We start from the raw sequence: 17,785 nt of genomic DNA, 5'->3' as shown, positions 1-17,785 counted from the left end.
TAGCTAAAGCTAACGTATATTAATTTATGTTAGCTTCAGCGTTCATATAATGTTAGCTACCGCAAACACCACAGGCTATACCAACTGTCTCAAAGAAAAAGGTAATTTGGGATAACCTCAAGTCTTACTGCCTTTCTTATTGACAAGTCAGGGTGAAGCTAACGCTGCACATATATTACACAAACAGCATCTGTAGGCGTATGCTGCCCTGCATTGTTTGTATGACATCCCTAACAGTTAGTGTACCATTAGCCATGAATATTTACAGGTTTCCATCTGGTCAAACACATTCTGTATGAAATATTAATGCCTAGTTGACTATATATGTTATTAATTATTTTGTCAGAAATAATTCAATGATCACAAAGCATATTTACAAAAATGATACCAATGGAAGGAAAATGAATAACTTCTTTCTTCTCAAAATCAATCACAGCTGCAAAAACTGTAAACCATAAAGTGTAACTTATAAAACACCCATCTGCTCACATTCTGCATATTTTATATATACACGTATATACATATACGTGTATACATGTATATACACATACACATATATACACATATACATATATACACATATATCGCCCAGAAAAAGTGAAATTTGCAACTGAACTACAGGCAGCTTTGTGCCTGACGTCAGATCCTTCACTTTGAATTAAGTCCAAAAAGCATTTCATAATGACACTGTCTAAATCAAATACAGACATATTGGTTTTCATTATTGGTATGCAAAAAGACACACCTGGGTTATAGTTTAGATCCATGGGATGCAGATGAAGACGTGCCCCCTCTCAGGTGAAGGCTGAGGTAGCGAAAGCCACGCTCTTGCTGCTTACTGCTGACCCCCACGTGCCACTTCTTCATCTGTTCTCGTTGTGCACCACTAGCAGCTCTGTCACCCTATTTTTCTGCTGAAACACAGTCCGCTGCACTTCATATTCTCCCCCACCTTTCTTTGCTTATCCTCCACGTCATATAAGTCTTCTACAACTTCATTTTGCTAAGTCAAACGCAGGTCAATGTGACACATCGATCAGCGGCAGTTAGGCGAGGTCAGGCCGAGGCTAGTGTGTCTGCATGCCTCTCAGGAAGCCTTTTTCTCAATATACAGTATACTTCTGTCAAAGGAGCTGAAAGAGCGGAGGAAGCACATTTTTGAGACACACGCGAAACGACTGCAGGACAGAAAGCGATGAGTGAAACGGCAAGCTGGAGGCAAGATGGTGTGTCTGCTCTTCTCTGAAGAGCCCCTGAAGGAAGTGAGTGGGGTGGGGTGGGAGCTAGTGGTGGAGGGAGGTGGGTTGCATCATAAATCAGGCGTCCCTCCCCGGAGTGGGACCTGTAAATCTGGTGAACGAAGAATGGGCACTCAGCCGAATGATTCATCCACAGTGCTCTATAAATACTGCTGTACAGGGTCGGCAAGGCTGTTGCTACTGGTGGCCAAGAAACCCAGAGACACTGGGGTTTCTCCCTCTGAACGGAAGGTCTTTAATAACCCTCTTATCTTTTTCAGTCCAAGCCAGACTTGTAGGTGAATTACACATTACTTGCTTCCTTTAAGTGGGAGAGAAGCTGGCAGAAAAGGTATTTAACATTTAACACCAACACTACCTGTTGGGAGTCAAACACAGGAAAAAATGAAAAAACAAGACGTGGGAAGAGATCTAAATATTTACCCAGAGGAAAAAATCAGTTTACATACCATTGGTCTGGACATTCATATGAACTGACCCCGCCAGGCAAACACAGTATAACAGTCCAGCTGAAACTTACTTCAGTGGAGGCCCAAATGTGTACTCACTGAAACCTGGCCTATCAGATACACGGTGGGGGTTGCAGGGGTTGCGGAAAGACATTGGAGTGGGAGTCTGATAATGGACATTGGTATGCAACTTTCAAATACCAAGCACCCCTCCCAGAATAAGGCTGTTATGTAAGCATCTGTGCTTCCTGTCCTGCTTCTCTCTCTGGCTTAAACTGTTTTTTGCATTTTCTTGAGAGGATCGAGAGGCATGGATTCTCACAAACGGGGATGTTGTGATGCATGGATACAAGAAAGGAGGAAGTCTGGAATCCTGGAGCCTAAATGAGAGTGAGGAGGACATCTCAAACATCTACTACATACAAAAGGCATGCAGCATATTGTCTGGAAATGCCGGCCTCCCTTTTCCTGCTTTTTGTCAAGTCTGTTCGATTCAGATGTAACATTACAATTATGGCGTGCTTAGCTTTATGCTAAACAACGCATGTACCACTTATTGTCCTTCACAGATCGAACGCAAAGTAGTTTGCTTGCACAAGCTTGTGATTTATCATCTTTTGACTGAATGACAGCTAATGGAGGACACATCATTAAGTGAAACGCCTCTTTTGTAAAGTATGAAAATGTAGCAGGCGACATTTCATATCCATTCATCCAGTATTTTATCTTTTAGGGCTGTTTTTGCAAATGCCTTTTCCCATTTACCAGCTGATCAATCATGGCTTCATGAAAAATGACCCTAGTCAACACAGGGTACAGTCTGAGCTATTATGTGGATTCTCATGGGTTTTATTTCCACCACTAAAACACACAAACTACACATTGTGTTGTTATAAAGAAATGTAAGTGGGCTGAAGCCACTAATCAAACTGCTGTTGATTTAATACTAACATATAAAACCAAAAACTATATTTATGTTGCGTTTTGCGTAGGAAGTCACCTTCCTGCGCGGGAAAAAAAAAGTATTTTGTTAACTGTCAAACCATCAAATTCAATGTGCAGTGGTTTGCTGTTGATATTACAATCCCTCCTAACAATCATTTAACTTAAATTTGTTGAATCAAATCATTTTTATGCTCCTTAGATATTGTTCTGATATGAAGTTTCAATCCTCAGTCAGTTAGCATACTCTAGTGTAACAAAGGAAACAATGTGTATGACAGACTCTCTCAAACCAAAGATGACCAAAATGAAGTAAGTGTGGCAAAACATCAGGCTCTTATTTCTACAGTGAAAGGCTCAAATGGCTGTTGTTGGTTGGATTTTGTTAAGCCTCAGTCACACAGGCCTAGAGATCAGCTCCTGAACCCCTGGCAACCACCGGTAGCTAATGAAGTTAGTTAGACTATGTCCACACTAGCCCGGATAGATTTGAAAACGGTGTTTTCAGTTGTTTTCAAAGAGTTGCGTGTCCACACTAAAACGGCAGAAAACACTGACGCTGCAGTTCCGCGCATACGCAAAAGCGAGTGAGAATTAAAGAATTTGAAGAAAAGCTATCTGGAGCATGTACAAACTAATATTAATCTTTTGTAGGGCTGTCAAAATTGAGAGCAGTCAAAACAACTGCTGTATAATGCCCTCCGCTATCTTTGTTTAATTGGGCACATGACTAAAATGCGTCATCGTTTTAGAAAGTCTGCGTTTTCGAGCGTCCACACTGTGACTGGACAGCTCCGTTTTGAAATGTATGGGTTTTAGAGAGCGTTTCCAAAACGCTGCGTTTTTCCTTGGGGAAAGCACCGTCTCAGTGTGGACGGGAGGCCAAAACAGAGAGAAAACGATGCGTTTTCAAATGAAAACGCATTAGTGTGGACGTAGCCTTAGTATTCTCTGACCAGTTGCAAGTGGTTGTGCAAGTGGTTGTGATGAAAGCCATAGTCTTATCTGTAAAGTAAACGTTACACCTTTTGAAAGGTGTTGGCTGCAGCAGTAAGGCACAACAATAAGAATACTCTCTGTTTCTGGTTTCCATTTCATTTTTTTCTACTTCCACTAGTGCTCAGCCAGCAGTTAGCAAGTGTCTGCGGACAAGTCGGTGCCTTCTATGAAAACTACACAACAATCTGCTCTCAGACACTCTCACTTGCATGATTTTTTATGCAGTACCACCTTTATGACCAATTTCCTTCAGCAATCACTAACCAGTCAGGAAATACACTTTTTTTCTTAACAACTGGAGGTTACCATGGGTCACCGACCGGCCTTTAGGCCTCTGTTGACTAAGGCCTTAGAAATGTGGGATAGCTGTCTCACTTTGTGTTGCTGCTATGATCTTCCTGTGTTCTACGAGTATCAATGTAGACTGATAAGAAAAAAAAACCAACAAAAAAACGGAATAAACCCACACAATAGCTGGAGATAAAATATTCAAAATGTAATGTTTTGGATTTCACACCGAAAAAAAAAAAATAAAGCTGTGTCTGCAAAGCCTCGTTTGTATAAAATTTCCTTGAGCTATAATCAAAATTACGCCAAAGAAGAAGCGCATAGAAATAAACAGAAAAGCCTACCAATCAGTAATGGGCATCATCGCTCTGTCTAGGTACATCACACTTTATATCATACCCAGATTTGTTTTATCTGCACAGTTTGGTTTGCAATAATTGTTAAAATGACAGTCTGTAGGCTGTGAACAGTTCCCAATTTAATTGTTACAACACAATTTATACCCTTTTTTTCCCAATTACAATGAAAAACAGTGAAAGTAACAAGTCTCTAAGAGTGCAATGTGTGTGTGTGTGTGTGTGTGTGTGTGTGTGTGTGTGTGTGTGTGTGTGTGTGTGTGTGTGTGTGTGTGTGTGTGTGTCATTTCAGAGATTCTCTGCTCTCTGAATTATAGTTGACAGACAGATGTGCGCTGTCATGTGGAGGAGGATGAGTCGCACATTTCAGCTGGTAGTTTGAGTTCCTTTCAAAAATGTGCAGCTTCTTGTGTTTCACAGTCCACTAAGATTCACAGAAGCAGCTCTCTGTCATTTATGTGAAACTGCAGCACAAAATGACAACAACAACAAAAAACTCAATCATTTACTTTTTTTGGCAGGCGTATGACTCCTGTATCCTTCATTTGGGGTAAAAAAAAAAAACAGAATAGTGCACATGCTCTGGTTTTACAGTTGCCAGATGCAGGTTTGGCTCTGGCTATTTTTTTTTTTAGCATTGTTTGCTAGCACAAGAAGGCAGGTCACATAGCAATCTTCTGTCTCTGCTCTGAATAAATCCATCCACGGTACACTTAAGAAAGATGTCACTGCAAAGTGGATCTAGATTGTTAGCACAGGAATATATTTCACAAATTTCAGATACCTCCTTAATCACTTTAGTGATCGAGGTGCAAATTCCACACATCCTTGTCAAAGAGACATGTAGCTCAGTTTTTCTCTTTAATAAACCAAATAATAGCAGGCAAGCACTTTTTTCATTCTATGGATGATTAAGCAGCTTGGGCTCCAGCTCCGACAGCCCAAACTCCTGTGAGTGTGGGACACCTTGGGGAACTTAGTGACATTTTTCTACAAAGCCACATGAAATCAAGAGCAATTCCTGCTACCCTTACAGCTACCTTTGAGGAGGGAAAAAGATTATCCTTGTGCTTTGAGAGCCAGCAAAAATTTCTACTCTTCAAATCAATTTACCAGTCAGTCAGAGTTTCTTTTCCAGCACCCTGTCAGATGCTTTCAGGGAAAGGGAGCTGTAATCGGTTTGAACAAACCCTTCAGACCTCATAATGCTATACTACCACCATTCACCCATACAGGGGAAGTGATCCTAAACATGGCTGACACCGAAGACTCTTTTAAATAACAGCAAGCCAACGTTATCCAAACATTTTTTTCACTGATAGAAATGCGTTTCCTAGCTATTTCAGCAAACTGCAGAGGAAGTTTACAGACGGTGTTGAAAATCTTATGAACTAAAAACGTGATTTGAGCTAATGCGATGGCGCCACATACATACATAATATAGTAGTAGCCAAAAACATAGGATAAATTAGATACCCTCCTCTAAACTCACACTTTCTCACTGGCAGCAAGACTTTACCTACTATTGCCAGCCTTCAGTTAGCCATTTCCACAGCTAGAAGAAGGATAGTGAAGACAGATTTTAGTTGGACGCCCACTTCTGGTTAAAGATGAATAATTTGGACAAATGTGCATTTATTCTACCGGCCACTGCCATAATTTGCCATAACAACTTTGTTCTCTTCTAACGCAAAATTTAAGATAATGCTTGACTTTGTCATGGTGCTAGTGAACCTTGAGCTAAATGCTAACGTCAGTATGCTAACAAACACATGCCAAAAATATCAATGCTGTTATTTTGTTAATAATTCATACACTTAATTCTTTTATTATCAATATTTTAAATGTATATTTGATTTAATTTATCTATATTTTAATGATATATTATCAAATTTTAATAAGAATTTGAAAATTGCAGTGATGAAGTGACAAAACCAGAGCAATAACCTGTGTTTAGGAATGCCGTTCAGTTAATGACTTCCAGTTAGCACTATATGGTTGTCCAGCCTGCAGTCTTATTGCTTTGGCACACTCAGTGCTCTCATAACATTGGTTTCTGCCAAAGCAGACAGCTGTTTCAGGTTAAAGCACTCAAACAGCTAGTGAACACAGGGTAGCATTTAGCTGCTAAATAAATCTTAAAAACAAAACAAAACAAAACAAAAAAAAGGCCAGATAATATCAGATTTATATTTATATTTTGGGCAGACAGATCCCAAAATTAATGGTAATGTGGCTGTATTACTATTACTTCTTGATATTTAAATAGGGAAGCATAAACTATAATTTATGAGGTGATTAGGCCTACTGACCAATGTCAACATCGTGACAACTTATTTCTGCTGCCCTCAAGTGGTCAAAAAGAGGCAGGGCACATTCTGGACAGGTCAGTCTATAACAACTGATCCTTAAATTACACATTTTGGCTAAGTGATAAAGTGACTGTGAAGAAAAATGTAAAAGTGTTGCATACAGAAATGCTTACTCATAACTGTATAGAAAGTGTTTTCCTTTTTCACAAGATAATTGTGCTAAATGAAAAGTTAAAAACACCATCAAACTTACTTAAATTGTTCAGACCAGAAAATACAACAAGCACCAATTTCAGTAGCTTTTTATAGTTTACTTTGTATAACATTTCATAGCAATCATTTCAGCTTGTGTTGGATATTTTAGATTAGGCCAAAACAATGGACTGATCTAACAGATAGCTACTGGGATAACTGTATAAAAAGAAAAACCAAAACATCCCAGTGTTAATACGATGTATTTGGTCTGTTATTTCAATAACCCTCGTATCAGACGCTTCATCTTTTCAGAGTTTGTGCCTCAGCGCTCAGTTCTAAACACCGTCTGAAAAACAAACATCCTCCCCCGAAGTCCTTCCTGGGGAAAAATGTCACTGAGGCACTGTGTTGTTTTGGAAAACACCATTCTTGATGTTGGATGTTACATTAGAGGGAACTACTCCGTAATTGAATTGTGGATCTAGAACATTAAGGAGCATTTAGTTTACAGATGCCATGAATAGGTCAATACAAAAAGGTTATGGGAAGAAACTACCATTGTGACTATTGCCACGTTTGTTTTTTACACTCACACACACACAAAAACAAACCAATCTAGTGGCTATTACTTTTTTAATAATATTAAATCATCATCAGACACACTCACTTGAAGCTGAGCATTGACCCACGATGTGTGTCTGACGGTGGCCTTCTGTCTCGGTGTGATCGCGAGCATAAATTCAAGATGTAAAGAGAGCAACAACAACGAGAGATGTGACCCACAGAAGCTCCACACACGGCATGTCAATAGCAGCAGACTGCAAGGCCATATGCTGGTGTGGAACAGACACCAGGTTATTGAATTTATGTGCACACTGGGAAGATACAATAGATACATGCACACCAACACACTGATAAACAAGCACAAGAGCAAGAGGAATGAGTTCAGTTTGTGACCTTTTTCAAAATGTCATCGAAACAAATTCTTAAGAGGAAAAAAAGTGCACTGAAAAACATCCCACAGGCTCTGACAAGACAAGCTAATGGGAGATGTACAGTGAGGGATAGTTGACAGCTTCATATGCAAAAATCAAACCGTTAGTTCTACAGGCAACATCATTTTGCCACAAAAATATCAATAAAATCCATTACACTTATAATGCACGTAATGATAAAGTTGCTCACATTGCTCCTAGATTTCTGGAGCATTAGATGCTGTCATCAGAACATGGAGTCTGAAAACACAGAAAGCATGCTCATCTCTGTCTGTTTAATTTGGCCTAATGTATGTGCGGATTGACTCATATTCAGTGAAGTGGGTGTAGGAGGTGGTGTCAGGTGGGGAAATTATTTGATTTTCACAAGCTTTTTCCATTTATGTAGCAGGGAGCTCCCTCACTGTGTATGCTGTTTGCTAGCTGGTTTTGCTGCAGACAAGCACCTCTGTTTTACCTCCCTATAAGCTATGACCAGGAGTCCCACATAGTTGCATTTTACTTAAATGAACAAAAGTTTTCTCAATCTGAACCTTCAAATCAAATAGTTTTTGATGTGTGTAAGTTATGATATTTATTTATTTGCCTCCTTTCAAAAGCTAAAAAAATAGAAATAAATTGCACGTTGGAGTAGCAGAGGTTTAAGGCTTGGCATGGGATTGAATAACAAAAATAAAAATACATACAAGCTTAAAATATTACCAACAAGGTATAAAATTGTGTGGGGTTTTTTTCTTTTGCATTGCAAATTAATGCAAAGGAATAAGGAGGAAATGTCCGCTCGGAACATTTGCTTCTCTTTGGATAGCGGCTTGAAATAGAAGTGCGGATAGAAGTCGTGAGCATATTATGGGGTTAAAATAGCACCTGGTATTTAGAGACTTCATAAACACGAGGCCACGGTAGCACTACAGATGGATGCATACGCACATGATATCATGAGAAACTGATTGGGTCTGTCAGCCCTGTGAAATAATCACGACTACAGTAAAAAGACAGTGGGCTAAAGTTTAAAGCTGCCTTCAGTCTGTGCCAGTATAGAAGAAGCTATCTGTGACTAATAGGACACGAGAGCCTTTATGAAAACCACCTCTATGTGTCCTGACACTGAAATGTCAGCACAGCAGATTCATAAGTGTTCTTAATGACTCTACAGGGGCTTCTTCAACCTTAAACACTGCTGCCTGTGGGCTTATATTGTCACTCTGTCATATTTCTTAGCCACAGTTTTATTATTTGAAAACTTCCATCCATCACTCACTCATCAACTTTAAGTGCTTTTAATTTAGCCCACACTTTCTCATAAAAGACGGCACAGTGGTCCATGGTCTTGAAATTACACGTCTGTCTTCAGCCTCCAATAGTTATCAGTACTATTAGCCCGACATTCAGTCATTACTAGTTCAAGTTATTTAATAAGAAGGCTGACGCAAAGTATTAGGGATTCCTTTAGTATTATGCAGCATGGCCAGTTTGCGCGTCATTCACTCAAACAAAAATAATGATACGAATAGTCTCAGTTTCAAGTTTCGAGCTCTCTGGGACTCTTAGCTTCCTAACGCATGTGAATACAATTACATCAGCATGATTATCGGAGCAAGCGTCCACCTCAGTGACAGATGATACCCACGGGTCTTCAAGGTGCCCTCCCCAGAGCTGTTGATCAGACACAGATGGGAAGCAATCACAAGAGCAGGATTCAATTATTAACCCCACCAGCTCTAAAATGAAAATTAATTATTTACATGAAATATATTAAATAATTATCACCGAGGATATTTTAACACAAGCATTTTGACTTTTTTTTAGAAGCTTTTCTCTGACAAGTTACTTTTATTTCAGAGTGTTGGCAAATACTATCAGAAAACAGTACATTAAAATATGCTTCCCACTAAAAGAAGATATGTAAAACTAAGGCAAAGGTTAAATCAAAGTCATATTTTCACTGGACTTGCACATTATTTCAAACAATATTTGAAAAGGACATGAGGTCAAAGCACAAAGGCTAAAAACTTCTGGAGCTGATTTTTTTTAAAATATTTGCACATTTTCTGTGTTGTAATGAAACCAAAAAGTCTAATTTTTAATAGTTTCACAGATTTTAAAAGTTCATTTGACATTTTTACTGGCATTGCAATGTCTAAGAAAACCACATGAGGGCACTATACCCTTTCTTTAAAAACAAAAAGGCCCCAGAGCTGTAGATTTACTCAAACCCAGAAAAACATTCAAACACATTCACTGTGAGAAAATGCTGAGAGATTAATTGCTTATTAACTTATGCAACAGTTTCTCAGCTTTTTCAGTTGACTCAGTCAGTAGCATTTAAGCTCGAGGCTGTCCACAACAACGTGAGGAGTTTCTCTCATGAATGAAGGAGTGGCAGTCTCTGTAGACGAGCAGGGCACTATTCCCTTAATTAAAAAGCAGCGGTTTGCTCGGTGACAGAGCCGAAGACTGAGCCTGGGGGCAAACGCAGACAAAGTGACACACTCTGAACTCTTGCTGGAGCTTTGTGCGTTTTGGAAGCTTACAAAAAGACGTGCATGCATTTTCTCCATCAAAACCACAGCGGGCAGTCTTTCCTGCTCAGATAATTAATCACAGTTGGGTGACAGGGAAGTGACATTTAGCAGCAGCTTAGATGTGTAGAATGAACGAGCAGCGGATGCCTTTTTTGTTAAGATAGTCGTAATTTGCTGCTCTGCTTGCTCACTGCATTGTTCTGAGCTCTGTCATGCCATGCAGAAATATTACTATGATGATATCTGACATTTTGAGAGGATTTAAGAGCACTGCAGGAAATAGAAGTGCAGAGCGATCCTTGTCACCGGGACGTTCTGATATGTGTTTCCGATGTATGGCCTACATATCTAGACAACACTTTCTGTCTATGAGCGCTATAGCACCTCCAAGATGCTCCAGTTGGGAGGAGGATCCACAGGCACACATCTGTCACAACATTATTCATACAGTTTAAAAGTGTCCAGCACATTCACTTTGTTGTTACTCTTCTTCTCCCTAGCTTGGGCCCGTGAGAGTTTGCACACGTTGTGACGTGTCAGCGCCGTGGCTGGTGTTTAAAGTTTGGAAAACAAAAGGTCCACTGTGTCTGTACCTGCGTTTCCCTGTCAAACAGCTGAAAATGAAGACAGTCTAAATATTGTTTTCACTTTGGTGCACTCACCTCGTAAGCCCCCTCCCCTTCTCCTTTCTTTCTCACCTCTTCAAGTTTAACACACACACACACACCAGCCAGATGTGGAGGGAAAGCTTAGAGCTGAAAAACATCACAGAGTGCTCAGCACAGGTGAATAAAAGTCTGAGATTTTTTTTTCCTGAACTGTTTTGCAACTTTTTTCCCAGTTCCTCCGAGACAGAGTAACTAAGTAAAACTTTCCAGAAAAGCTAAAAATACAGAGAGCCTCCCCTCCCTGTATTGATGCGGGATGCTTCTGTTCAAGCCCCTTGTTGTCACACTGCTCAAATTTAAACCTCATCACCACGCTTACAGACAACAAGCATCTCTGTAGAGCTGTGACTTTCACCTCATTTTGAATACACCCCTCTCATCACGTCCTGTCTGTCTGCCAAATTCTGTCTGTATGCTGTGTTCAAACTGCAGGGCCGCATTTAGACCAGTGGAATAAATGTGTTGTTTTTCCCCTTTCATTTGCTCTTTCTGCTTCTCTGAGACTTCTTTATTGGCTTCCTCATAACAAGCCATGTTCTTGTTTTCCATCTGTACGAGGCTGCAGTGGATGACGCCGGATGGGAAAAACTGTTTTGTAGTAGAATGCCAAAAACCCTCTGCCAGGCGGTTGCATCCTAATTGAAAGACCCTTATTGTGAGCAAGTAAAGTCACAATTTAATCCGCATGTTCTGGTCTGGTGCTGGTCCACAGCAAATCTGACTTTAATAGTTTAAAGACGAAAGCTTATAAGGGACACTGATGTCACAGCAGTGAAGTAAGGCTCCATGTATAAATCAGAGGCACCAGTCACACTGACCTGGAGACCAGTTGGCAACTACCTGACAAATACAGCAGCTAGGGACAAAATTTGTATTAGTCACTATGAAATTGACTGCTAAAGCCCCAGTCATGCAGGCCAAGCGACTGGTCAGTGCTAACCACCAATCACTGGGGAAGAATGTGTTTGACCAACAGGTTGGCGAGTGGTTTCAAGAAGTTTCTGGAGTCACTGGGTAAAATTGGTGTCAAAGAACAAATAAAAAACAAACAAACAGAAAAACTGTGATTGCTTTGGTCGCTAGGAAATTTCTGTGGTCAATCAAAGTAAAAGTTGCGTCTTTGAAAGCGTTCGCCTCTTGCAACTATTTGACCCAACAACAGCCAGTAAAATCCAGCGACTAACCAGCAGGTTGGGAAATGCACATTTTTCCCGAGCTACCAAAGGTTGCTAGTGTGGGTCTCAGGCCTGTGCGATGGAGGCTTAAGCCTAATTATACAGATTACATTAAGAACAGAATTTACAAGAAGAGTCTGACATTTTGAGAAATATGCTTGTTTGTTGCTGAGATTTAGGTAAAAAGATTTATGCGACTCTTATTTATCTATATGGTGGCTACTTTAGCTTATCCTGGAAAAAGGGTTTCGGTGTGAGGGTTAAACCAAGGCACAAGGGATTACCTATAAAGACTGGTGGGTGAAGTTTATTAACTTTGGACAGGCAAGTTCACAAATATCCTCCCAAACAGTTTCCATACATTTTAATAGGAAAAATGGCAAAAATCATTGTTTTGTAAAGGTTGAATTCATACATACAATCCTATAAATATCTCAATTTCACAGCTGTCCAGAAAACCTAGCAGGCTTTTTAGCTACTGATGGAAATGTTAGCTACAACAGGAGATACTGCTGTATGAGTAACAGAGGTGAGTGAGAGGTGAGCACATTTAAAAAACAGAAGTTTAACCAAAGTCATAGTCAGAGATTTCAGCAACACTGTCCCTGTATTTACTAGTTATCAGATCAATAGCAAAATTTGCAGTATTGCACACCACTAGGTGACATTACTTAGTCATTTCACTTCCCACTTTTGTATTTGTGCTGGCAGCACACTTTAGAGATACAGCACAATGAAGTAAGTACTTAAATTAACAACCCCTGAATTTACAGTTGAACACAATTCAAGTTTATCTTGCCTCTCACACTTTAATCTATCACAACAATGACGATCAGCACGTTCTTTTGTACAGTACTGTACAATTACTGCCAGATGCATAATGAAAATACACTTGAGCTCTCTGCTACCTTTTCACTGATGTAGTTGGCTGTAAAACCTTTAATACGTACTGTAAACACTGGAACCTTTTCCCTGCAGCCTTTAAGTCATTCCAGCAGTACTGAAACAATCAACATCGTATCAAGACTGAAACTCGGCGAGCCCTGAAAGATATCGAAACGCATTTCTCATCACTTAGCACCACAAATGAAACAAACAGCTTTATAAAAGCCTCACTTCCCAACAGAAGTAAACGATATGTAGCTTATGATGATTTAGTATTACATGGCAGCTGTACAAGTAGAGAGAATACACACTGGAATTAAAAAAAAAAAAAATCCTTTTCCTTTTTCCAGAAGTTGTAAAGAATGTATTAAAGTGTACTCCCATTGGAAAAAATAACCGTAGAGGTAAAGACTGGAAGAAATGTACCACATATTTTCTAAAAAGAAAATTATATGTTTAAACGCATAAACAGTAACTGTTCTTCTTCTTAACGATGCCTAAAATGAAAACGATAAAATACGGCAGCTTTGGCCCACGTGGACTTAAAAGTTGTCAAAGTAATCGAATTGGTTTCTGAATTTTAGCAATTCTCGGCTAGAAGTGACAATAAGCTAATTTGTCTAATGCTGAAAACCGGTGTCGAACCAGCAATAGTGAAGTGTGATACACAAAACTTCTCTTTTTACATTTTTTCACAGCTGAAATGCACCCCGGATTTAGAAAGACAGGTTTATGTTTTTAACTGAACTGTTGCAGGAACGGAGCCGATGCTAAAGCTGTTTTTAAGAGACTTGAACTTGTGTGTCCAGAAGAAAAGAAAGAGCCAGTAATACAAATTAAAGATAATTATACAATTTTTTAAACTTCACATTATAAATCTAAGATTCCACCACGTTTTTGCAGTAGCCATAATATATTATGGACTGTTTACAGCATTATCAAAAGAAAAAAAGAAAATGAATCTTGCACCAGCCCTTTATGCACACTTTCAGTTCTTCATCTGTTTGACACCATGCTGCTGAAGTCACCCACACTTAAGACGACCTCTGGTTGTCTGCCTCTCGCCTGGCTTCCACAATCAAAACCCTTCCCATGCAGGGAGTGTAAGCCCCATATTCTCATGCCTGATGATCAGATAGGAAATTTGCGCTGAGGTAAGATGTAAGACTTCCCTTACATGTCTCACTGAGTCACTGTGCCCTCCTCCAAGCCCAGTTTCAGTTAGCCTTTTGCAGAAGTTTGAAAAGTCTCACGCTAGCTGCTGTGTGAATTACCAGCTTAAGTCCACTCTCAGTGTGCCTCAACAAGTCTCCCAGCTTATATCTGCATGCTCGCTGAATGCAAATAGCATCAAATTACATTATGAGCAAACTTTTAGATGCTCACTGTGGCTTTATATTGAGAAATCCTTTTTGTTTCACTTCACTCCTGTTGCATCATACTATTCAAGAAACAGCAAATACAACGTGAAACGCAGAATCAAATGAAACTGTTGCACGGTTGCAAAACATTCATGTGCCCATGAATGCCTTGAGGAGTATTGAGGAGTATTATTCAAAAGTTCACTTCTCCAACTGAAATGTGAATACTGAATGAAAGAGCAGCAAATGAACTGATCTCTGTAGGTAGCGCTTAATCCTCGTCTGACGTTGAAAGTGTTAGACAGCCAGCAATAAAACGACAAGAACACCATCAAGATTTTTTCAAACACCTTGTAACACACACATATTGACCCCTATTACCCCAATACTTGTACCACTATCTGCTTGGTTTGCGTGTGTGTTCAGTGAGAAAAAAAAGTCTTGGTAATTATACTTTGGTTTCCTCTGAGGGACACTCAACTGGATACACACCAGGGAAAAGACTAACACAAATAAAGTATGAGTGCTTATAGCATACATCCGGTGTTTTCTACTGGGTTTTTAAGATCAACTGGGGCTGTTGATGCACTCTGCTACTGTATCTTTTAACAGCTGCGTCTGTTTTCCCCCTGTGAACGTGCCTTTTAAATATCTATTCCATAAGCTCACATTCCAGCCTGGGAAAATATCCCACATTTCCTTCATGCTGTGCTTAACCCCGTTTTCACGTTGTATGAGTTTGAATTAGCCTCTGATTGAAGCTACAGAAATTGTAACGATATGTGTAAATGACTGTCATCTAGATAGAAAAAAATAGTTATATAGGAAAATATACAAAACGTCACATTTATTCCTGTTATTGTTCTACTGTGCATCCTCGGCACAGACAGCATTAACAGTCTAATAATCCATGGTTGTTGTCTTTTTTTTAATGCTCTAGTTTGTTGCATTCAAGCCAAAATAAAAACAAAAAATAAAATGGAAATCTGTATATTTAAAAAAGCTTAACAGTAAAAACGGATCATGAAGTAAAGCCCATAATGTTATGTAAAAACAGACAGACGAGCTACAGACCTCACTGTGATCCCTTAACAAATCCCCAGTAGAAGGCAAGCAAACAGTTAACCTCATGGTTTTGTTCCTTCTGCTGCCAAGTAAAGATTGCTTTCACCATTCTGTCCTCAGTAAAAACAGCAGTGATTAAATTGCCGTAATCTCATCCTACCTGGAATGACCTCGAAAAGAAATTTTCCCCCTTCGTCGCCGCTGCTTGGATGCTCTGTAACTTTGTTTCCACGTAAAAAAATGGCTCCCTGTGGAAAATAAAGAACAGAAGCAATTTTTAGACCACACAAAACAACATTTACTGCTTTTGGTTTATAAATGTTAGTTCCTTTTTTGCAGGTAATGTTTTTGACACAGTCCAGGTGAATGCTCAAAGCTTTTTTTGTGAAATCTGTTGATCAGTATTAGTGCTTAATCATGATATCAGTTCACTTCCCTGCCCAGACTACACAAATTAGTCAGCTGTTCTAGGCATATACTGTATATAAAGGATGGATGTAGTCACTATGACACACAGGCTGGCCATTAGAGGATCTGTATGTGTCTTTCTTCCTTTGAGAATGAGTTGAATTATCCCACTAAAAAACCCCAAAACAAAACAACAACAACAACAACAAAAGGGTTCTTTGCACCCCTAAACATGAAACAATCATTTTGAGTAATATGCCGCTGAAAAATTTCAAGTTTATTCACTCAAATAATTAATCATAAAATATGCTTGGTGTAAACTAAATGTATACCAATCAATTAAATTTCATTTGACCAGATTACAAATGTAATGTTTATAGTATATAAGTACTTGTGTGGTACTTTAATACACCCATTTATTTATTCAAAAGGTGAAAATCCAACACATTTACAGTAAATTATTCCAGAGTTACAGATTTTAGTTTGCAGATGAAAATTGCATATACTATCATCTTAACTTCAGTGTAAACAATCTGACAATATTAAATGTCTACAGCACATTTCAGATATGTTTTAATCAATGTTCTCTTCAGCTCCGCTGGGCATTTAAGGGCTCCTTGACTTTTTTCTGAACTAGCAGAAATGACTAATAATACATTTATTACTCAATTCAAATACCAGCAAAAAACAGATTTCCACTGTAAACTATAAAGGGCTTTGGTTATTAGACTCTTGCAGTTTTACCATTTATATACCATATATATATAATTTCTTCTCATTTTTATTGTCATAGGTTATGTTGTGAGACGGCCCAAATGGAAGGAGGCAGGAAGCAAGCTCCCATAAGAAAAGGTTACTCAGAGACATGAAAGCAGACACAAAGAGCTTACCATAAACACCATGGCAGAGCACAGCTGAAGACTGAGCTGTTTAATCATAGACTGATTACAGATGGGAAACAGGAGAAAGAAACACAGGTGAGCACACTTAAAAAAACAAAACAAGGACTATCACAAGGTAAAACTAACGCAAACCATAATGGAAAACCAGACTTCAAAGTCTAACAGGAAGTAACAAAAGGAGACTAATCCTAACCCAATCACCTGCATCTGACAACACAGAACTTTGGGGTGGTAGAGCAGGTCATCTGCTAATTGGAAGGTTGATGGTTTGATCCCTGACACTCTGCATGCCAAATATCCTTGGGGAAGATACTAACCCTACGTTGCTCTGTGTGAAAGCATAGAAAAAAAGTACTTGTGTGAATGTGTGAAGCATTAAAGCATGTTGTATAAAGCACTATGAGTGTTTCAGTGGAGTAGAAAAACGCTTTATAAGAACTGGTCCATTTACCATAATTAGGAAACACAAAGGAACAAGACATAAACTCCGAAAAAGCCAGAGGGAGGAACTGAGAAGGAAACACTGAAGCAACTTAGCACAGATAACTTTAACAAAGTGGAAGTTGAAGCTAAATTGGGACAGAAGTATTAAAACTAAGACTAAAAGGGAAAACGTATATTAATATAAAACAGGGAAGAAACATGACTTGAACTGCAAAGAGGAAACTGAATGTGAAAATACTAACATGGGTAAACTAACTTAAATTACGCCACCTGGCTAATATGTGTTGGTCCCACTTTTGCTGCCAAAACAGCCCTGACCCATCGAGGAATCAACTCCAGTATCTGGCACCACGATGTTTCAGACAGATCCTTTGTCCTGCAAGTTTTAACTTTTTGGCAGGGCACGCTATCCTGCTGAAAGAGGCCACAGCCATCAAGGAATACAGTCTCCAATGAAATGGTGCCCATGGTGTGAAACAATGATTAGGTACCATGTGGATGATCCTGTCATCCACATGGATGACAGGATCCCAGCATAACAGTCCCCAAAGCATCAC

The 17,785-nt window shown here is 39.2% G+C and overlaps 1 protein-coding gene across 1 annotated transcript in view; it reads right to left on the bottom strand.

Moving 5' to 3' along the window:
* Positions 1-17,785, bottom strand: part of arhgap24 (Rho GTPase activating protein 24) — a 79,893-nt gene that overhangs the window by 34,531 nt on the left and 27,577 nt on the right. The window contains exon 3 of the mRNA XM_006789075.3: positions 15,635-15,722. Coding sequence (XP_006789138.2) covers positions 15,635-15,722 — 88 coding nt within the window. The remainder of the gene's footprint in view (positions 1-15,634; positions 15,723-17,785) is intronic.

This window comes from Neolamprologus brichardi, chromosome 7 (genome assembly GCF_056152115.1).
Source record: "Neolamprologus brichardi isolate AB-2024 chromosome 7, ASM5615211v1, whole genome shotgun sequence".
Taxonomy (NCBI): Eukaryota; Metazoa; Chordata; class Actinopteri; order Cichliformes; family Cichlidae; genus Neolamprologus; species Neolamprologus brichardi.
This window is presented reverse-complemented; position numbering and strand designations above follow the sequence as displayed.